Source organism: Tachypleus tridentatus, chromosome 2 (genome assembly GCF_004210375.1).
Source record: "Tachypleus tridentatus isolate NWPU-2018 chromosome 2, ASM421037v1, whole genome shotgun sequence".
In the NCBI taxonomy this organism is placed as follows: domain Eukaryota; kingdom Metazoa; phylum Arthropoda; class Merostomata; order Xiphosura; family Limulidae; genus Tachypleus; species Tachypleus tridentatus.
Genome location: NC_134826.1, coordinates 69,472,980 through 69,498,063, shown reverse-complemented (window position 1 = coordinate 69,498,063; position 25,084 = coordinate 69,472,980). Strand labels below are relative to the sequence as shown.

The window sequence follows — 25,084 nt, the reverse complement described above, 5'->3', positions numbered from 1 at the left end:
GTCATCTCCACGATCGGTTGGTCGGTCAGGCTTTCGAACAACTCCCCCTATATCGTTCCTGCTTACAGAGCAGCTTATATGTAAGCACGTGTAAATTCCTCACTGAACTATTTCAATGTCGTCAGGTTCAATGTTCAGCCTCCTATATAAATAGTAATCCTCTTTTTGGCAGTTCTGCTTACGTGACACTTTTCACTTTCCCAATGTAACGCTTATTTTTTAGACACACAGAAGAATGCAATAAGACACGTATTTTAATATTTCATTACTTATCTAAAGGTTGAAATCTGTAAGCTTGGAGAAGTATCATATGAGATGTAATTTCTTCATATTATTACAGCATACCAAATTTAAATGGTAGTTTTTAGAGGCATATGTTTATGTACATGGCAGTTCTCTAAAGGACAATGTGTCCATAGTAGCATTTGGAATTGGGAAAAAAAAAATCACTTGGCCATCCAAAGTTAGATACCAGGAACAGGACTGACTTATTTAACATTATATACCAAGAGCAGGACTGAATTATTTAACATTATATACCAAGAGCAGGACTGAATTATTTAACATTATATACCAAGAGCAGGACTGAATTATTTAACATTATATACCAGGAGCAGGACTGAATTATTTAACATTATATACCAAAAGCAGGACTGAATTATTTTAACGTTAGATACTCATGGAAAGAGTTCACTTAGCAATGCTTCGTTTCGATATGTTTGTGATGAGGTTTTGTGAATCGTGATAAAATACTGCACGTCCCCAAATGATAGAAATGTTTTTCTTTTAGTTCTTTATCAATATGAACAAATTTAGAAAGCAGAAAGATGAGTCATACAGAAAAGGTGAGAGTATCGCTAAGAAATATTCATTAATCAACTGATGATACAAAAAGGACGTTTGCGATCATATTTACCTAATAAGTCACGAACTCTTCTCTTCGTGCTGATGATACTTCACGAGAGTGTTTGTATGGTAGTTTCTATGGACAAACATGACATATCATTCAGTAGGAAGTTTTAAAACTCCTACTTCCTGTTGGCACGCGGTAATAACAAACTGTTTTGGGTGAACGTAGCATTATGTAAACAGTAATACAAAACTACCAAATACTTCCACTACTCGAAATTAACATGACTAAACCAAACACTGTTCAGTTAGTACAGATGTATCACATGTTCTGTTGCTACAAGGTACTGTATGATGTTGGTATACCTCACGTTCTGTTGCTACAAGGTTCTTTATGATGTTGGTATACCTCACGTTCTGTTGCTACAAGGTACTGTATGATGTTGGTATACCTCACGTTCTGTTGATACAAGGTTCTGTATGATGTTGGTATACCTCACGTTCTGTTGATACAAGGTTCTGTATGATGTTGGTATACCTCACGTTCTGTTGCTACAAGGTACTGTATGATGTTGGTATACCTCACGTTCTGTTGATACAAGGTTCTGTATGATGTTGGTATACCTCACGTTCTGTTGCTACAAGGTACTGTATGATGTTAGTATACCTCACGTTCTGTTGCTACAGGGTTCTGTATGATGTTGGTATACTTCACTAACTCATGGATTAACTTCTAGTTTTCTTCAAAGAACTACAAGAAGTCCAGAGATGTGTGTTTTTACTTTGACATTAATCCATGGATTACTACTAGTATCCTTATAAGCACCGCAAAAAGTCCACTGATATATGTTTTTATTTTGACACTAACTCATACATTACTACTAGTCCTCTTACAAGAACTACAAGACGTCCACAGATATGTGTTTTTACTTTGATACTAATTCATGGATTAACTACTAGCCTTCTTATAAGAACTACAAGAAGTCCACAGATATGTGTTTTTACATTATATGTAAAAACGGCTGGTCTGGGTTGAGAACATTTTTCATGTAGAGGAGCGAACAACGTTTCGATCGTCTTCGGTCATCGTCAGGTTCACAAAGAAAGAAAGAAGTAGCTGACCGCTAGCTGACCACATGTTTTAAGACGGTTGTGTAATTGAGTGTAGGAATGTAGAGGGCGTGCTTAGATGTTTGATTATATTTATTAATATAGGTATAAAGGTGTTCCTTTGTATTGGTTTATTTTGGGTTTAAGTTGTTGTATAAGTGAAGCTTCTTTACTTTTGCGTTTGTTTATGTTTGTTTCTTGATTTAGTATTTGAGTGTTTTCTATGGTTATGTTGTGTTTATTTGAGTTGCAGTATTAGAAAACTTGTGAAGGTGACTTTTTCTGTTCTTTGAATCTGGTTTCCATTTTTATACTTGTTTCTCCAATATAGAAGTCGTGGCAGTTATCACACTGACAAACGCTACACCAACATTATTTATAAAACACAGTGTAGTTTTTACAGAGTATAGACCTTAGTTTTGTGCCTGGTTTTTGAATAAATTTGGTATTAATTGGAATGTCATATTTTGTTACTAGTTTTTGCCAAATGTTGGTTATTTTTCTGCTGATGTCGGAAATACGACGTATATGGTATGCAGCAGTATATGGTTTCGTGATTTTTTGATTTGTGAGATATATTTACTTTTGTTGGTTGATTTTGCTTTCTGTCTAGGTGTGTGCGTATAATGTTTTCTACGGTTTGTGGAGGAAACTTATTGATGTTGATGAAGTATTGTTTTATTTTGTCTAATTCGTCGTTAATTTTATCTGGTGAGCATAGTTTTATGGCTGTGTTTATTTGGTTGTTGAGTTTTTGTTTTGTTTCATGTGCTGAGTCCCAAGGAATGTATAGTCCAGTATGGGTGATTTTTCGGTGGATTTCTGTTTTGAATTGTGTGTCGGTTCTTGTAATTTTGAGGTTAAGAAATGATATTTGATTGCTTTCTTCCTGTTCACATGTGAAGTTAATGTTGGGATGTATAGAGTTAATGTGATTGAAAAAATTAAGTATGTGTTCTGTATATGTGAATCCCGCAATCGTGTCGTCTACATATCTCTTCCAGTATAGCGGTGGATGTAATGCGTGTTAATTGCTTGTTTCAACTTGTGTCATAACAATATTGGCTAGAATTGGTGATACTGGGTTGCCCATGCTTAGACCATTTGTTTGTATATAGTTGTGGTTATTGAACATGAAGTTTGTCTTCATCGTGGTGAATTCTATGAGGGTTGCTAATTGGTTGCTGGGAATGTCTATAGTTGGGTTAGGGTCTCGGATATAGAGTTCTAAGGCTATCTTGCAGGCTTCAGCGGTTGGAACTTCTGTAAAGAGAAATATAACATCGAAACTGGCCATTAAGGCTTTATGATTAAGTTTAGACTTGAAATTAAAAGAGTCTTTGATGAATGAACTGGCTGATGTTACATATTTGGAGAATGTCCATGCTATGTATTTACCAAAATTGTAATTAAACGATTCGTATGTGGACATTATTGGTCGTAATGGACAATCTGGTTTATGAGGTTTGTGGTGTGCGTGAGTTGGTCATGCGTAGATAAGAATAAAGTGTTTGTAAAATTGTGTTGTCTTTTTTCGTTTTTAGTAGTAATTTGTTTAGTTGTGTCTCGCGTGTCTTTGTTGGATTTGTGTGTATTGGTTTAAATTTGTTAGTGTCTGATAGGATATTCTTCATTTTTTGGATGTATTCATTTGTGTTCATTATGACTATAGCGTTTCCTTTATCTACTTTTAGAATTTTTATGGTCTTGTCTCGTTTTTGGTTTTTAATGGAATCAACGTCTCTTTTTGTAAGAATGTATTTTCTGAGAAAATTCTTTGAAAAAATCGTTTAAGATGTTGTTTCAGGTGTTTCTGGAAAATATAAATTTACATTGATATTAACCCATGGATTACTACTAGTCTCCTTAAAAGAACTACAAGAAGTCCAAAGATGTGTGCTTTTACTTTGATACTAAACCATGGATAACTACTAGTCTTCTGTTTTGGAATTTCGCACAAAGCTACTCGAGGGCTATCTGTGCTAGCCGTCCCTAATTTAGCAATGTAAGACTAGAGGGAAGGCAACTAGTCATCACCACCCACCGCCAACTCTTGGGCTACTCTTTTACCAACGAATAGTGGGATTGACCGTAACATTATAACGCCTCCACGGCTGAAAAGGCGAGCATGTTTGGCGCGACTCGGGCGCGAACCCGCGACCCTCAGATTACGAAGCGCACACCTTAACGCGCTAGGCCATGCCAGGCCACTAGTCTTCTTATAAGAACTACAAGAAGTTTACAGACATCTGTTTCTACTTTGATACTAACTCATGGATTATTACTAATCTCCTTATAAGAGCTACAAGACTTGCAGAGATGTGTGTTTTTACATTGACATTAACCCATGGATTACTACTTGTCTTCTTATGAGAACTACAAGAAGTCCACATATGTGTGTTTTTACTTTGATGCCAATCTAGGGGTTAACTAATAATCCTGTAAGATAAACTTCTATCCGCCTACTAAATTAAAGTATGTTTTAATTTCGCTTTTAATTCATGACGTAGTTTTCTAACCAGACCTGTACACAACATTTTATTATTGTTTTCTTTTATAACTGATGTGGAATATAACAAAAGTGGGCAACATTTTTTATTCAAAAAACACTTGTTCAGTTCACGAGGAAGTTGTAAAACAATGGCGCTTTTGTTGCTTTGGTTCAGTGCATGGCGATAGTCAGTCAGACTAGAGTCGAGGAACTACTTTGAAGATATACTGTCTGGTGGACAAGGGTGTAGAATCAGTTACGTGAGTTGTTGTTGTTGTATTTATTCATTCACTGTGAACCAGCTTTCTGTATTGGAATGTTTGAAGGAAACTGACAAAGAACTGCTTTATAAAGCATAAGGGCGACATGGACAGGTAGTTAGTGGGCACTCGACTTGTAACCTGAGGGTCGCGGGTTCGAATCCCTATCATACCAAACATGCTCGCCCTTTCAGCCCTGGGGGCGTTATTCTGTGCGGTGAATCCCATTATTCGTTGATAAAAGAGTAGTCCAAGAGTTGGCGGTCGGTAGTGGCTTTCCTTCTATCTTTCACTGCTAAATTAGGGACGACTAGCGCAGATATAAATCTCGTGTAGCTTAGTGCGAAAACTCAAAACAAATAAACTTGTTACGTGAACAATTAAAGCGTGTTAATGTAAGAAACTCTTGGATTGTCAATTAGACACAATATGGTCACAGTAGAAACATGTTATATCACGGGAATAAAAAAAAAGTAATACTTCCAGCTAGGACGCAATAAGACCACCTGCTACTTACTTCCGTCAGGTGTTTCTAATCAAGTTATTCTGCATTACTCTGGTTTAGCAAAATATATGCCTCATAGTGAGTTAGCGGTATGTTTATATACTTACAACACTTCGGGATTCGATTCCCAGCGGTGGACAGAGCAGATAATTTCAATGTACAACAAATGAGCTAGAAGTATAAAACAGCGATTAAAGAATCTTTTGTTTATATGAGAAAATGATTTATACTAATTCTGAATTAATGTACGTATAACTCAGTTCACTCAATAGCTAGCTTGTGAGAACACTGATCACACGTGAGGTTTTAACCGCTGAAGTCATATAATGTCTGATTACTCTTTTCTGAGAGTAAAGGATGTAAACAAATGTGCGCATGTGATTAGCTTGACCCAATTATATTTAAAAGTTAACTATATCTATATATTATATTCGTTTTGTTATTTCAAAGCACTGAGTTTACGTATTTTGCCACAACGTTGCAACTGTATCTAAGTAATATATTTGTTTGCACAATGCATTGACTGGTTTAATCGCAAAGCTGCAATATGTCTACCTAGAAAATCGAACAGAGAATTTTAGTTTATACATCAAGAACTGAGCCATTGAGGAGAACGTTAATAATACATATGGATCATAATAGATGACTTAACCAAATATTCTATGCTAGATATTTTTTATTGGACAAATTCCTACCATCAAAGATCAGTGGATTTTGAGAAATCTTTCATAAGAAGTGAGCTTAATAATGTGACCAGTATTTCTAAGTTATTATGACGTAAGTTTCGCTTTCAAGAACGAAAATAAAAACCTTACTTCCGTGCTGACTATTTAACTCTTGAGAAATTCGAATCGTTTGTTCGATTATAAAGATCTGCGAAAACAGCACATGGTATTGATTAATACATGTTACATGTGATCTGAAGAGTTGCCAAGTGCTGTCTTCTTTCTTTTTTAAGCATATAAAAGGTTAACTTCCATGAAAGGCTGATGGAGAACAACCGGTTCTCCAATGAAATCCTGTTTGGTCCTGGAAACGAAAATAATATATATTTAAAATACGTGAGATTTCTGGTTGGTTTGTTTGTTTTGACAAACTAAACATTCTAATATTCATTTGGATATACATAATTAATTATCTCAGTCCAACTACCAAACAAATGCAATAAGTTTAAAAATAAAAGCTACAAAATACACTCCAGTTCATCCGAAAGGGTGCGGACCCGTGGCACAAGACATTTACTGTCGGTTGAAAGAGACGAGAGTGAACATTCTATAGCACGAAACATTTCAGTGTCATCTGTAGAGTCACGGTATCTGTGTTTGTAACTGAAAACAAAGCCGTCCACCACGAATATCGAAATCCAGGTTCTAGCGTTGTAAGTCCGCAGATGTAAAGCTATGCCACTAGGGGCGTCACAGTATGAAGATTATATAGTTCGAAAAAAGAGTCGGTGTGGTAATAAACACTTTTAACCACAGAATAAAGCTCCTTAGAGTAAAACTGTCAGGATATGATAGTTAACCTCCCCATGGCGTAGCAGTAAGTCTGAGGGGCTAACTATGTTTAAAACGATGTTTCAATACCTTCCATGGGCAGAGTACAAGTAGCCCATTGTGTCGGTTTGTATTTAACAATAAACAATGTACAGTGGAGCGCCGTTAAGCCGCGGTATTTGGGGGGTCAACCTGCTTAACCGTGCCTTAAGTGGTCCGCGGCTTAAACCTTTGTGACTGAAAAGCCGAAGTCGCCAACAGCTTCGCCGAGGAGCCTCATCCGGGCCATTGCGTGATAATTATATCGGATTATCGAATTAAAAATAATACTTTTTTCACGGATTTACCGCGGATTAACTTTAATGTATGGAGAGGTGTGATTCGGTAACAATGGCGGCCTCCATAAAGCTGACATGGAGAGCGGATAAGGTAGATTAACGGTCGATTTCTGTTGTAATATATTTTATTTATTTCCCAAATTAAAGCAAATCCTTTTTAAATATCCCCTTGAAGTTATAAAGCCAGAATTAAATTCGTAAGCCGCGTTTTTACACGTTCTTAAATTAGCGGTGAGCCGCGATAATCCTCGCTCACATCGCTCACAAGACTTGGTACAGCGGCTTAAGTGATTTCGCGGTTTACTGGTCCGCAGCTTAATGGCGCTCCACTGTATTGTTAGAAAAACACTTTAGTTTCACGTCCTGGGAGACAAAATCCAAATATTATATAATTTAAAAAAGTGTGAGTGAGTGAGGTATATGTTATTTTAAATGATCAGTTTCGCTTAAGACGAAACGACGGAATGTGTGTGTGTTATGTTAACTGACCAGTGGTTGCAACTATAATACATAATAAATGTTAAACTGTGTTAATCGAAATAGCGCTGAATTCACATGCGAGTTGCTTGAAGTTTTAAGCCTGTTAAACAAGAGTGGATACTCGCCCGCACTCGTGTGAGATTCTCATCGTATAGTCTCTAGAATTGTCCACGATTCAGTAATTTTCATTTCCGTTTCGCCAGCGAATAAGGCTGACTGCAAGCGTCACGAGATTTCTCCATTGCTGTTCGTATAGATGCATCTTGTACGTCAACATGCTCTTACTTGGTGTCACTCTCAAACTTTAATTAAACACTTTGTTCCTCGGCTCTTAGCCTTCACAGTCATTTTCTGCTAGACGGCCTCTAACTCCGGGCTGAGCTGTAAACATTGGTTTAATTACAACAGCTGTCTGAATGGTAGGATTTTCAATATGCCCACGTAACCATTTATACGACTCTTTCTCTGTTTATTTGTCTGATTGTTTGTCATATGAATGGAAATAATATTAAATTTGCTTTTGTTTTCAGTTGCTAATCTAAATGTCGTGCATGTGTTCTGACGACATGTCATCGACCGAATTAATAAACATATAATTTGATGAATAGATAGATAGACAGAATCATTTGACATTAGTTTAAGATGTTTTGCATTTCGTAAAAGCTGCAGTGACTTATAGTAGTCTGTTCTATCAGTTCTTGAACGTTCTAAGTGGTTCGTTTGTCAGTATTGTGTAGTTTTAGACGTTTAAATTACTACGTTATTAATAAGTGGTTTGTTTGTCAATACTGAATAGTTTTAGACACTCAAAATACATCAAAATTGAATGTTTTGGAGTAGAACAGATTTAGCATTAGTTGGACCAGCGTCAAAAAAGGTATTAACAATATATTAGTGATATGATTAGTTATATACCATTTCAGTACCACTGGCAGGTAGTTTCATCACATCTTACACTACAAGTCACTAATACTGTTTTGTTTTTTTTTCTCGAACGCAATAATTTTGTTACACACTCGTGGAGTGGTGGATAAACTTTCGTATCTCAGAAAATTATATTAAAAACTAACTTTAAGTTCAAGCCAATGATTCCCCCACCCCCACATGTCCTGTATAGCTAAACATACTCATAAACAAAACAACAACAAGAATGGTAAATTTCTAGGTTTCTTGTAGCGGAGACGTTTTTAATATTGAATAAATTCAAAGACGTTTTCAGAGTGTTGGTTTAAGCTGTTTATGGAGGTGATTAATTACATAAAACATCAGGAACCTCATGGTCTTGTTAGTACCAAGTCGAATGAACGTTCCAAACCACTTTCGTTCATCAGGAACCTCATTCTCTTCTTTTGTATCAAGTCAGCCGAACATTTCACACCATTCTCATCATTATCTTTTCATGATGATTTCATATTACGTTCTATTTCAATTGGCTTAGTCAACTGATGATGAACCTGAATGGTTTAGTTACTATCATTTTTTAGTATTAGTGTTCATATTACACTAGATAAGTAATGTCCAGTGTTATTAGAGACTACCTTACGTTACATCGTAACAATGTGTAAAATTTAATCACATTCATGAAAAAGTCATTATATATACTGACAAGGATGATTATTAAATTGCCACTGACGTCACTCACTCAGCAGCGACACCTATCTCATTATGGTATTTCCCCTGCCAATGACGTCACTTCCTTAGCAATGACACTTTTCTAATCATAATCTCTACCCTGCCACTGACGTCATTCATTTAGCAGTGATACCTTTATCATCATGGTTAAACGCTTGAAGGTTATTCCGTCTTTTTTCACCATCTGTGATGTCACCTTTTATAAGAACAGTTGTCAAGTTGTACAAAACAATACACAGAACATTCTGAGTGCCTAAAATGTGATACATCTGTGAAACTGACGAGTGTAGTTTGTGATTATATCTTAAATTTAAAATGATATCGTGAAATATTGGGTGGGATAGTTTGGACTCTTAGAAATCGTCTTTCGATACTTGTGGTGGGCAGAGCACACATAGCTCATTGTAGAACTTTGAGCTTAAAAAACAACAAAAGAGAGAACAAACCTATGTTTTAAACGTACCCAAATGGCTCAACGGTAAGTCTGAAGATTTATGACGCTAAAAATCGTTGTGGACAAAGATAGCGCCTTTTGTAACTACGTATTTAATAAACCACAGAAACATGTTGCTTCTCGTGATTTATTCATATTAGCACTTTTTGGCTAAAACAGATTTATTTTATTTTATCCCGTCTACTGTATCCATCTATTAGAAACTGGGTTGCGATACCCGTGGTGGGCAGAGCACAGGTAGCCCATTGTGTAGCACTATGCTGAACTTCAAATTCAAACAAGGTTATTTCAAACAACCTACCTTTCTCGTTTTTCTCTTTCTTCTATAGAGTAATAATGGCAGTAATAACATTGGGAAACCTCTCATTATCTGACGTTACTTGGTTCCTTTCGGTTTCTTTAACAAACCCAATGTAACTTAAATCATCTTAATATTCTGCTTCAAGAACCGTGTTCTCTTTTTTCTGGCCCGGCATGGCCATGTGGTTAAGGCACTGGATTCGTGATACGAGGGTCACAGGTTCGAATCCCCATCACACCAAACATGCTCGCCCTTTAAGCCACAGGGTCGTTATTCTGTAAAATCCAATTCCACTATTCGTTGGTAAAAGAGTAGCCCAAGAATTGGCGGTGGGTGGTGATGACTAGCTGTCTTCCCTCTAGTCTTACACTGCTAAATTAGGGACGGCTAGCGCAAATAGCCCTCGTACAGTTTTACGCGAAATTCAAGCAAACAACATTTGATATAAATGTCTGTCTGCATGCACAAAAAACGTTTCTTTCCCATCACGATAGAAACGGCTCATTCTATTCTACCGTATACAATTAGACGACATTATGGCTAAACCAAACATGGAGTGGAAACAAATACAGCAAACAAGCACGCGCTATTACAGGTAAATCATACAAACAGGTGCTGTTACACGATAAATGAACATAATATTCTCAGTATCAGCTTATACCCGCTGAACAAAACGTTCTACAACCTAGTTCCTCTTTGTAAAGACAAGCGACATACATCTTATAAAGAACAAATTTCAAAAGTAAATCTGTTGATGTTTATGTCCCTCTGAAGGATATTATCGATGTTTTATCGGTTTCATTTTGGGTAGTTAAAATGATTCGTTTTTCGTATTTCCTTGCATAGAGTAAATGTTTTGATTTTATATCGCTGTGTGTGAAACATTACATATCGACTAACCTCAGAACTTCACTACACTGGGATTTGAAGATGCAAAACCTGACACAAAAAACAAATCAAAATCAGTTTTGTTTGTTTTGAACTTCGCGTAAAGTTACTCGAGGGCTATCTGCGCTAGCCGTTCCTAATTTAGCAGTGCAAGACTAGAGGGAAGGCAGCTAGTCATTACCACTCACCGCCAACTCTTGGGTTACTCTTTACCAAAGAATAGCGGGACTAACCGTCACATTGTAACGCCCCCACGGCTAAATGGGCGAGCATGTTTGGTGTGACGGGAATTCGAACCCGTGACTCTCAGATTACGAGTTGAACGCCTTAACCCACCTGGTCATGCGGGCCATCAAAAACAGTTTAGGCAGTCAGGCTTATTAAAATGTTAGGCCTACATCCGGGACATCTTAAAAAACAAAGTTACAACAGTATACAACACTTTTCCTCTCACCACCACCCCACCCCCTTTCAAGCAGTGGTTCAGTGGTAAACCCGAAGGTTTCACAACGCTAAAATTCGGGTTTCGATCTTGGCAGTGAGTAGAGCATAGACAGTAAGTTGTTTGTAGCTTTGTATTTGACAATAAACCCATATACCTACTAACAAAGACCGCTAGTCAACTGAAATACCTTATTGGTAACTTTGTTACGTCAGTGTAATTTGATTGCCGAAAGGTCCGACCTAGAATAGCCGTAAATGATACGCTGTGAACTAAAACAAATTAACAGTATACTTGTCTGTGTGTATATATACTTACTTACGCAAGTGGTCATGTAGTCACGTTTTTCAGCGAACCTTTGTTGGATAGCGCATTGTTCAACGTCCTTCTTACGTAGTAAGTTTCAATAATATTGAACACAAGCCTTGCTTTATTATAAAAAAATACAAATATTCATAGCTTCCCATATAAAGCGGTTTATGTTATATATATATATATATATAAATCATTTTATGGCATTATGTCGAACTATCGAACGGGTACTTTTGTGGTGTTATGTTTAATAGTCTCTATGAATTACATGATGCTATATATATAATAGTTTCTAATCTACATGGTATTGTGTATCTGTCAACTACATGATGCTATATATAATAGTTTGTAATGTATATGGTGTTATGTATAATAGTCTGTGAACTACATAATGCTATATACAATAGTTCATAATCTACACGGTGTTATGTATAATAATCTGTGAACTACATAATGCTATATACAATAGTTCATAATCTACACGGTGTTATGTATAATAATCTGTGAACTATATGGTGCTATATTTAATAGTTTATAATCTACACGGTGTTATGTATAATAATCTGTGAACTATATGGTGCTATATTTAATAGTGTGTAATCTACACGGTGTTATGTATAATAATCTGTGAACTATATGGTGCTATATTTAATAGTTTGTAATCTACACGGTATTATGTATAATAATCTGTGAACTACATAATGCTATATACAATAGTTCATAATCTACACGGTGTTATGTATAATAATCTGTGAACTATATGGTGCTATATTTAATAGTTTATAATCTACACGGTGTTATGTATAATAATCTGTGAACTATATGGTGCTATATTTAATAGTTTATAATCTACACGGTGTTATGTATAATAATCTGTGAACTACATGGTGCTATATTTAATAGTGTGTAATCTACACGGTATTATGTATAATCACCTGTGAACTACATGGTGCTATATTTAATAGTTTGTAATCTACACGGTATTATGTATAATCATCTGTGAACTACATGGTGCTATATTTAATAGTTTGTAATCTACACGGTATTATGTATAATCATCTGTGAACTACATGGTGCTATATTTAATAGTGTGTAATCTACACGGTATTATGTATAATCATCTGTGAACTACATGGTGCTATATTTAATAGTTTGTAATCTACACGGTATTATGTATAATCATCTGTGAACTACATGGTGCTATATTTAATAGTTTGTAATCTACACGGTGTTATGTATAATCATCTGTGAACTACATGGTGCTATATTTAATAGTTTGTAAAATACACGGTGTTATGAATAATAATCTGTGAACTACATGGTGCTATATACAATAGTTTATAATCTACACGGTGTTATGTATAATAATCTGTGAACTATATGGTGCTATATTTAATAGTGTGTAATCTACACGGTATTATGTATAATCATCTGTGAACTACATGGTGCTATATTTAATAGTGTGTAATCTACACGGTATTATGTATAATCATCTGTGAACTACATGGTGCTATATTTAATAGTTTGTAATCTACACGGTATTATGTATAATCATCTGTGAACTACATGGTGCTATATTTAATAGTTTGTAATCTACACGGTGTTATGTATAATAATCTGTGAACTATATGGTGCTATATTTAATAGTTTGTAATCTACACGGTATTATGTATAATCATCTGTGAACTACATGGTGCTATATTTAATAGTTTGTAATCTACACGGTATTATGTATAATCATCTGTGAACTACATGGTGCTATATTTAATAGTGTGTAATCTACACGGTATTATGTATAATCATCTGTGAACTACATGGTGCTATATTTAATAGTTTGTAATCTACACGGTATTATGTATAATCATCTGTGAACTACATGGTGCTATATTTAATAGTGTGTAATCTACACGGTATTATGTATAATCATCTGTGAACTACATGGTGCTATATTTAATAGTTTGTAAAATACACGGTGTTATGAATAATAATCTGTGAACTACATGGTGCTATATACAATAGTTTATAATCTACACGGTGTTATGTATAATAATCTGTGAACTATATGGTGCTATATTTAATAGTGTGTAATCTACACGGTATTATGTATAATCATCTGTGAACTACATGGTGCTATATTTAATAGTTTGTAATCTACACGGTATTATGTATAATCATCTGTGAACTACATGGTGCTATATTTAATAGTTTGTAATCTACACGGTGTTATGTATAATAATCTGTGAACTATATGGTGCTATATTTAATAGTTTGTAATCTACACGGTATTATGTATAATAATCTGTGAACTACATGGTGCTATATTTAATAGTGTGTAATCTACACGGTATTATGTATAATCATCTGTGAACTACATGGTGCTATATTTAATAGTTTGTAATCTACACGGTATTATGTATAATAATCTGTGAACTACATGGTGCTATATTTAATAGTGTGTAATCTACACGGTATTATGTATAATCATCTGTGAACTACATGGTGCTATATTTAATAGTTTGTAAAATACACGGTGTTATGAATAATAATCTGTGAACTACATGGTGCTATATACAATAGTTTATAATCTACACGGTGTTATGTATAATAATCTGTGAACTATATGGTGCTATATTTAATAGTGTGTAATCTACACGGTATTATGTATAATCATCTGTGAACTACATGGTGCTATATTTAATAGTTTGTAAAATACACGGTGTTATGAATAATAATCTGTGAACTACATGGTGCTATATACAATAGTTTATAATCTACACGGTGTTATGTATAATAATCTGTGAACTATATGGTGCTATATTTAATAGTTTGTAATCTACACGGTATTATGTATAATAATCTGTGAACTACATGGTGCTATATTTAATAGTGTGTAATCTACACGGTATTATGTATAATCATCTGTGAACTACATGGTGCTATATTTAATAGTTTGTAATCTACACGGTATTATGTATAATAATCTGTGAACTACATGGTGCTATATTTAATAGTGTGTAATCTACACGGTATTATGTATAATCATCTGTGAACTACATGGTGCTATATTTAATAGTTTGTAAAATACACGGTGTTATGAATAATAATCTGTGAACTACATGGTGCTATATACAATAGTTTATAATCTACACGGTGTTATGTATAATAAACTGTGAACTATATGGTGCTATATTTAATAGTGTGTAATCTACACGGTATTATGTATAATAATTTGTGAACTACATGGTGCTATATATATAATAGTTTATAATCTACATGGTATTATGTATAATATTTTGTGAACTACATGGTGCTATATATAATAGTTTCTATGAACTACAATGCAATTGAATTTACTTGTAATTGCTATCAAGTCGATTTTTGATTAAAACATTTTTGTATACACATTGAACTTGGTGTACTGTAGATATCTTTAACCTTGTAACCAGTATACAGTGTAGTTGATATACTGTGTGTATATAGATATATATCTTTAAACTTGTAGCACTAAAGTTTATATGCTGTAGGTATCTTTAACCTTGTATTAGTGAAGTTGATATAGTGTAGGTATATTTAAACTTGTAACCAGTACAGTTAGTTGAAGTTAATTTTGAATATTCATCAACACTTTCAGTTACAAAACACCAGCAAGATGCATAGTTTCTTAAGGCCTCATTTTACTGGTTGATATGTTCTTGTTTACGTCAGAAAGCTGGGTGAGTGCAGTACAGTTTGTCATGTTTCTACATGTCTCAGTTTCACCTGTCTACCCGTCGAAATACGATAGAAAATGACACCAACGGCTTAATACACAGGAATATATATTATAAAGTTCGGTTCTCGTGGTTTGAACTTTAATTTATCAGCTCTCTGACCAGACAAGACGTCCAGAAATACAGGTCAAAACAGGTCATTTGCCTCCAAAAGTAACAGTCCAGTTAATCCATTTTTCTTGTTGTCGAACCAAACAGCCAAAAGGATGGTACGTTGACATCTTGGTATTTTGGACATGAGCACGTAATTCCACTCTCCTGCACATCACGACTTCCATTAGCGATAGGAAGACATTTATTAAAAGTGTGCCTCAGAACGGTATGATCATGTGTGTATTTATATGGTGATTGTATACGTCCTTTACTAACCACAGACAGTGAGCCCACATTACGTGATCTGAAGACGACGTAGAACTGACGCTACTAGTTTATTACTGTGAGCTATTGAACAGACAAGTTGTTTAAGTTCTGACATCACTCAGTCGACAACGTACAAATAAGTAGAACCGGCAAACTTGAGTGTCAAGTTTCACCGTATGTTTCCAGAGAAGTTTGTGAATAGTGAGCGTGCACAATGGAAGAAACAGGGTTCGAACTACTGTAAACCTATAACATGGGTCTTCCAACGGTTAGTATTGAAGTGGAGGGTTCTGTTTGAATTAAAATATATTGATGATAATACACATTACTGTTTATTTGGCCCTCAACGGGCTTTACTTTGGGTCCAAACCCCAACGAAATGAATAATGATTACTTTTCCAATTGTCATCAAATTTCTTTTTTTTTTTTTGAAACTTGTATTTTCGAAAGTCCACATACCAAAAATCACAGTTGAAACTGACTATAACACTAGCCAACAAATTGAGGCTGTACTCGTGTAAGAATACATATATAATATAATAGAGTCCACATATCAAAAAACCACAGATGACATTAACCATAACACTAGCCAACAAACTGATGCTGTGCTCGTGTAAAGATACACATTATATTAACACGAACACTATACTAAGAACAGTGATGTTTTGACAACGATGATATAAGCTTAGAAATCGTCGTCTCTTATGTTGTGGGTCATATTGACCCGATAAAACTTGAAACAAATTGAAATAGAATAGAATTGACGATTCTCTTTATGAATTTCTTAGTAGTAATTAATATAATATTTCAACTGGAAGATGTGTCAGGTCAAATTGACCCGTCAAGTAGAGCAAGTAGGTTTACTTGATCTTTCCTGACGCTCTGTTCACGTTCTTTAGATGGTAACGAGAACAAAGAAGGTTTTTGTTGGTGGACTCTCAGCACCGACGACGCTAGAAGATGTGAAGAATTATTTTCAACAGTATGGACTGGTAAGTTCAATGTTTAATTTAGTTAGTAAGTAAGTTATAAAGTAGAACTAACTAAGGTACAACACAAGATAGTGTGTGAAGTATCTACTAGAAGAAGGACAAACCAGACAAAATTATATCTATAATAGATACAATAATGGGTAGATAGATAAACTAGATAGAATGAATGATAGGCAGATGAAATAGATATTATAATAAATAGATAAAATACAGAATAAAAGATAGATAGCACAGATAAAAATATAGAAATATAGATAGATGAAATTTCTTTCAATCCTATTCTTACATACACATGTTGTACGACTCACAAACCAATTAAGTGCGTTAGAGTTTTAAAAATTTAACAGAATCGTTTGGATTAATTAATTAAGTGTAAATATCATGAACATTACAAAACAGGAAAGATCATTTTGAAAACATATCAACTGGATTTCTCAATATTGTTTTACCATCTTATGACAACAAAACTTTTAGTGTATACAGAATCCATGAATTTTCTGTTCTATTAAAACCTGAAATAACCTGATAAAAGGTATATGAATGATGTAGAGTCATGGCTCCAGTTATTGATTCGAATATACACATTAATTACATTTCCCACCAAAATTCACGTGCCTTTCTTGCGCCTCGAAATAACAACTGTTATTGCTATGTTCGTTTTCAGTATCAGATTCATGTCCGTTTGTCTGTAAACTGTGAGTTTCAACCATTCCATAGTACTGATAGTTCGTCACTTTTAGGTCTGTTGTTAAAGAACTTGGTTTTGATAAAAAAAAATATAAGCCTAATCTTTGTAGTTTATTCTTTATTCAAATGCTCACATATCACTGACACAACAAATGCACATCATGTAATTAATGCTAATAAACTCACACCAGTTAACACAAGAAATTCACATCAGGTAATTAATACTAATAAATTCACTACAGTTAACTTAACAAATCCGCATAATCTAATCGATGCAAACAAATACACATCGACAACGATATTCGTGCAAATGATCATGAGTCGAGCGTGGCCCAGCGGTTAGCGCGCCAGACTGTTGATCATAGAAACAAACAACAGAAACCTGCGCAATGCTCTTTGTTCTGTCCCTAACCATAAAGCACAAACAAAAAGGTAATAATAATGAAAACCTCTTCTTGCGATCAGGAGTGACACTGCACGCTATGCGGTGTGACGTCAGCACCAGGAACCAATTGAATGAATGATTACGTTGGAGTACGAAGCAAACTTTTAAGTGTAACTAAAATTAAAAACCTCTGATGTAAAGTGTACAACCAGTAAAATATTACGTTCCGTGTCTTACTGTAACGATAAAGGAGAAGAAGGAATTGAGTTTTGTATGTGCGAAACAAACCGTTATATATGTGTGTGTGTGTAAGTGTGTATACACGTGCTTGAGTGTGTTAGTTCTTGGGAAGAAGCGTGAGTTAAAAGATTAAATTTAACAACTGGTATTCAAAAAGGGCACACAAATCACAGAGCAACAAGGGAACATACAAATCACAGAGCAACAAGGGAACACACAAATCACAGAGCAACAAGGAAACACAGAAATCACAGAGCAACAAGGAAACACACAAATCACAGAGCAACAAGGAAACACAGAAATCACAGAGCAACAATGGAACACAGAAATCACAGAGCAACAATGGAACACACAAATCACAGAGCAACAATGGAACACACAAATCACAGAGCAACAAGGGAACACAGAAATCATAGAGCAACAAGGAACACACAAATCACAGAGCAACAAGGGAACACACAAATCACAGATTTTTGAATGAGTCATTTTTTCTTTGGTTAGGCAACTTAGAGAAAAGTGTGGGAAAGTTGATGAGAGACCAAACCTAACCTAACCAAACCCTTCCTAAGTGAAAGACATTCGAAAACAGATTGGACGAGTGACGTACTACGTCACAATGGACGTGTCCGTCGGTGTACTAGTATCCTTAGTTTCCTCTCCGAATTTTCACTTTTAGTATAGCAGACGTGAACAGTTTCGTGTTAGTGTTTATTCGTGCGCGTCGTAAATTAGCGGGATTTGATGTAAACTGACTACTAAACGTGATATATTAGCATAACTCACCATAAATGGACAAACGTCGATTTGTATGCATAATGAAGTGTTTGATTTTGGGGAATATATTACTTGAATAGACAGAACCAAAACATTCCTCCTAAAATAAACCACCGGGTTAATGGTTACAATTCGTTTTTTATTGATTTACTTTTATAATTAGCGTAAAGTGTTTCGATCTTCAAGTTTAATCTTGCGTACATTTTGCATTTGGAGACTTTTGTGTTTTGTTTCGTTTTTTCTAAACTGTAACAATAAATTTGCTGTACGTTAGAATGGTAACACCCAAATAGTCGTAGTTAATCATAAAAACAAGTGTAACTGGAATCTTCAAATCCAACTTATGTTAATGTTCAGCCGTTGAACTATTGACAAAGTGAGAGAGAACGGGTAACCACCCACACAAGGGCTCTTTAAACCGAATAACGGGATTAACTGTTACTTTTATAACGGTTTACAGCTGAAAGTAAGGACCTTTCGATTCGCTGACCAATAGGCCACGTGCGCCCAAATAATAATAATAAAAAAAGTGAAAGAAATAGTGCGTGTTATGAATAGTGCACACAACCAAGCCCTATATTCCCGGTGATGATTCCTCTGTCTCTAGTAGTCTTATAGTTCCATTTGTTTGATGAACTATCAATTGTTAGAAACTAACCTCGTTAGTTCAAAAATAATGAAAGCACAGATATCTCTACTGTTTCACTCTTGTCCTTGTATAGCGGGCCCGGCATGGCCGTGTAGTTAGAAAATTCATAAAGAGAATCATCAATTCTATTCTATTTCAATTTGTTTCAAGTTTCATCGGTTGATATGACCCCCAACATAAGAGACGACGATTTCTAAGCTTATATTATCGTTGTCAAAACATCACTGTCCTTAGTATAGTGTTCGTGTTAATATAATGTGTATCTTTACACGAGCACAGCCTCAACTCGTAATTTGAGGATCGTGGGTTCGAATCCCCGTCACACCAAACATTCTCGCCCTTTCAGCCGTAAGGGCGTTATAATGTTACGGTCAATCACACTGTTCGTCGGTAAAAGAGCAGCCCAAGAGTTGGCGGTGGGTAGCGATGAATAGCTGCCTTCCCTCTAGTCTTACACTGCAAAATTAAGGACGGCTAGCGCAGCTAGCCCTCGTGTAGCTTTGCGCAAAATTCAAAACAAACCAACCACCCACACACCTTTTGTTTCACTGTTTGGAGTTATGTTACGATAGTTATAAACGATTTCTGTTGGAGAACAAACATTCTTCCGATAACAGTGCTCCTGGAACTTCCTATCTCAGAATATAGTTAATCTTTTATCACTCATCCTTTATCACTTGAGATAAGAATTTAAAGAATAAGACGAGAAACGAGAGAGAAAATGAAAAATTAATTACACAAAGTGAGAAAGAAAGTTGATTTAATCTGGGGTGAGTAACGTGAACGTCAGTCTTTCGTGCCCTTCTGAGCTCTTTTATTTATTACTTCTTGAACACTATGTTTAACTGACTTTATTGTAAAAACGTAATAAATGCAAGAATCACCTAAGACCTTCGTATAATTTAGCAATATTTTCTGCTAGATGAACATTTACACAGAAACCATTTCGTAAAATTAAATATGTTACGTAAGGTTGACGTTATTATTAGTAAACTTGTTATTTTATTACTAATATTCAATTTTTCATAAATCTATTAAAATAATTCTTATTAATTCTTTAATAAACACGCCCCCGCGCTTTAAGACTGTGTGCAATTTTTTAAAAAAAACGACAGTGAAATTCCATTATCCGGTAATATAAGAGTAGCCGTAGAGTTGGCGGTGGGTGCTCTTGACTAAATTCCTATCTTCTTTAGTTTAATAGTTCGAATTAGGAGCGACTGTGTGTAGTTAGTCTCTCTGAAGCTTCGCGACAAATTTATCAAATAAAAATTAAAGGTTCGTAAACCATATATATGTGTACAGGTTTATATCGAGCACTAAATTTCGACTAGAGGTTTGTGTGAATCTGGTTCTCACTGGTAGTAACTGGACTGGAGGTTTTTGTGAATTTGGTTCTCAGTGGTAGTAATTCTACTGGAGTTTTGTAGGAACTTGGTTCTCAGTGGTGGTAACTGGACTGGAGGTTTGTGTGAACTTGATTTTCAGTGGTAGTAATTCAACTTTAGATTTGTGTGAACTTAGTTCTCCAGGGTATGTAATTCTGTTAAAGATATGTAAGAACGGATTCCAACAACTAATGCAAGTTAAAATCAGCGATCATCATCCCGATCGTCAGATTTATCAATTTTTAAAACTTAATACCCAGCGTAAGTATCTGGTGTGTTTTGTTTCACAATGATTGCAAAAATCCTCAGTTTCCATGAAGTCTTACTATTATAAATCACATTTCCTTTGAGTTTGGTTTTCGAAGTGGTCGGGTATTGAACCCAGTATCTTCCACACACCCGGCATGTGTTTTTCCCATCATGCTCTATTTCTCAGCATGGTATGGCTAGGTGGTTAAGGCACTTGATCGCACTCCGAAGATAATCCCCGTCACACCAAACATTTTCGCCATTTCAGCCGTGGGGGAGTTATAATGTGACAGTCAATCACACTATTAATTAGTATAAGAGTAGCTCAATAGTTGGTGGTGGATGAAGATGACTAGCTGCCTTCCATCTGAATCCCCGTCACATTAAGCATGCTCACTCTTTCAGTCTTGGGCGCGTTTAATGTAAAATCAACCTCACTATTCGTTGGTACAAGAGTAGCCCAAGAGTTGGAAGTGGATGATGATGACTAGCTACTTTCCCTCTAGTCTTACACTGCTAAATTAGGGACGACTAGCGCAGATAGCCCTCGTGCAACTTTGCGCGAAATTCAAAAACAAACGAAATGAAAATCTTCAATACACGCAAGACTATTTTGTCAAATATGTATAATATTTGATTTTTTTTAATATTCTGCTAAACGTAACAAAGCTTAAAAGAAGGGTTCATGTCCGTTGCCATCTTGTTAACCTCGAAAGCTCTCGTTGTAGGCAAGTTATTGAAATTAGTTCGTAGAATCTAAACTAGAATGTTACTTATCCTCACGTCCAATCAAACAGTTCTGTTGACTGTGTCGTCAAGCAGATGTGGTAAAAGGATTCATCTCTCGCATATTCATCTAGACAAACAAAGAACGGGAAGTAGCACTCGTTGTAACCAGGAAAATACTTCCTGTACATCCTGCATCAACTGCCGTAACATAATAAGAAAATCACGCATACAATATAGGACCTGTGGGCCTTGGCCAGGGAACTAATGACCCAATTCCTGCATACATCTTAACATTAAGACTCTTTCCATCCTATGGTAGTCCGGTTTTACTAGATAATACATTATAGAACAATGCAGAACATAGCTTTATTATGGCGTTCACGTCTGAATAAAGCTTATAAAAATGAAATTATTTCGTTCGAAATTCTATTGAGCAAAACAACAAAAATGGAAACTAAGTATTTCATTTTTTTTTTTTTCGGGAAACGCCTGAAACTACCAAGAATAATACGATTTCTGCTTACAGATTCAATTATTCTAGGACATTATTTGCGTTCTTTTATATTATTATTAAATTTGGTTTCATTCATTTTATTTATTTAATTTCTTAAAACTAATAAAATCAACTATTAGTATCTTCCTTTTCAAAGCTAATAGACAAATCAGCTCCTTTTTTACATGTAGAATCAGAAAATGATAGTGTTACATTGAACCAGGTTGGTCAAAAGAGACGCAATAGGATTTGTAGTACGCATGTTTTAAAACATCAGATACACCTTCATGAAAGTATTCTAAAACTTTACGTTAGTCTTAAAGTGACGGGATTATCAACAATATCTTTAAGATCGTTTTACTAATCTTACAAAATAAGTCCTTGGTGATTTACAACACACGGGGTTCGATTCTTCTTAGTGAACACATGATGAGACACACACTTATACATAGTCAGCTTAAGCTGCTTTAGTTCTCAATAATATAATTAAAGTCTTACCCACCAACCCTTACCTTCATATAATGTAAGGGTTTTAATTTTTAGCTTGCGCTTTGTTTAGTTTCTCAGTTATATCACTAGAAAGGAAAACGCCCTCTTACGATGTCCCACAAGTACCAGATACAGAGAAAAAAGAACTAAACAAAAATCCATATTTCAGTTCTTAGAAAAACAAACAAACAAAAACAACAAATAATCAATATACGAGTCAAACGATATCTTGATGTAAATTATTTACATCCATGCTGTGGAAATTCACGCACAGATAGTTGATTAATGGCGTTCGAAATAACAGTTCTAAATCTGCTCTCATGTAACATACTGATGCACGTTACCAAACCTCGATACAAGTAAAACTTGACTTTCTCTGAAATATATATCGTATATATTAACACCCGTATCAAGTTGTCTAACACAGCCCGCCTCTCTGTCAAGTTCTCTGAAACTTAACGCCAGTCCCTCTGTTTAGTTGTCTAACACTTAACACCCGTCTCTCTGTATCATAAAAATAATCTTCTACAAGTTATTTACATTCTGTTTACATAATGTGCATCATAAACATAAACCGCTATAAGTTATTTACATTACGTTCACATAATCTGTTATAGGTGATTTGCACTCTGTTCGCATAATCTGTATCATGAACATAAACTGTTACAGGTGATTTACATTCTGTTCGCATAATCTGTATCATGAACATAAACTGTTACAGGTGATTTACATTCTGTTCACATAGTCTGTATCATGAACATAAACTCTTAGAGGTGATTTACATTCTGTTCACATAATCTGTGTGATAAACATAAACTCTTAGAGGTGATTTACATTCTGTTCACATAATCTGTGTGATAAACATAAACTCTTAGAGGTGATTTACATTCTGTTCACATAATCTGTGTGATAAACATAAAATACGAAGAGTGCTTCTCCATTTTACCATATCAGTTCATTTTATATTTGTGATTTATCAAAATATTCACTTTTTAAAATAATTCATGTGTAAAAATTACCTTTCTTTAATTCTTGATTAAAATATTTTGGATATCAACAGTTCTAAAATATTTTGTATATGAAGGTAGTTAACTTTAACAAACCTGGTCATCTCACATAATTTTTACAAGCCTGGTCAGTCCTCATAATCTTTACAAACCTTGTCAGTTCACATAATCTTTAGAAGCCTGATCGGTCCACATAATCTGTACAAACCTTGTCAGTCCACATAATCTTTAGAAGTCTGGTCAGCCCACATAATCTGTACAAACCTTGTCAATCCACATAATCTTTGCAAACCTTGTCAGTTCAGATCATCCAGTGTAGTTCTGTAACCTCTTTCAACGCGTTCTTAGCGCTTCTGGTTTCACAGATCTAATCTAATATAATATAATTTTACTCTAACTAAAAGCTATCATTGTTTTCTGTTGTGGTTTATTTCATTAAATAAACAAATACGTGATAATATTCAAAAGGTGCCCCTTCAGTCGATGGTAAGTTAGTGGGATTATAACTCTGGAGTTCTAGTTTCGATACCCCACGTGTGAAGAGCACAAATAACCCAATGTGTAAGCTACTTAAGGTTTATTGAAGTGAAAAACTACAAAATGGATTATCAACCATGCGTTTTCTTTGCTCATGAGGAATCGAAACATGATTTTTTAGAAGTATAACTTTACAAACACACCCATGATCTACGTGGTTTTGAGAGAGAGACAAAAAACAAACAAACATGATCTTTATGCAGTTATAACGTGCATTTGGATAAATGTATAATGGTACAGTCTTTACGTATAGAGTCGTATGATAAAGGCTATATATAATAAGATAAATGTGTAACGATACAGTAGTCTATATAAAGCCAGGTGTTTGTTCACATATAGAGTCGTATGATAAAGGCTATATATAATAAGATAAATGTGTAACGATACAGTAGTCTATATAAAGCCAGGTGTTTGTTCACATATAGAGTCGTATGATAAAAGTCACAATACACAATATTTATCAAAGAAAGAAGGACATTAAGAAATCTGAGGGGAGGGGCGATAGAGCAGGAAATAGTGATGCATATTTAATCTTGTTCTCGAGGCGATGTAAAAACAATAGATAGTTATGAATGATTTAAAATAGTCTAAACTGCTCTTTATATGAGATAAGGTTTCTATTGTCTCTATTAAATGAAACAACGTATAGACCAAATAACTTGATAGAGTTTGTTTTAATTTGTAAAGTGATTTATAAATGTTTCAAATTCCTTCTTTTTTCCTGAAATTTTGTTATTTACATACTCGTCTAAGTGTTAGAAGTCTCTTGGTTCGGTC

General features: G+C 34.9%; 1 protein-coding gene across 15 annotated transcripts in view; it reads left to right on the top strand.

Annotated features, from left to right (window-relative positions):
• The window catches only part of LOC143244151 (RNA-binding protein Musashi homolog Rbp6-like), a 153,189-nt gene that overhangs the window by 25,470 nt on the left and 102,635 nt on the right, over positions 1-25,084 (top strand). For 13 of the 15 annotated variants that reach the window (XM_076488314.1, XM_076488318.1, XM_076488311.1 and 10 more), the window contains exon 6: positions 16,588-16,680. The exons of the other annotated variants lie outside the window; for them this stretch is intronic. In XM_076488314.1, coding sequence (XP_076344429.1) covers positions 16,588-16,680 — 93 coding nt within the window. The remainder of the gene's footprint in view (positions 1-16,587; positions 16,681-25,084) is intronic. 15 annotated transcript variants of the gene reach the window in all.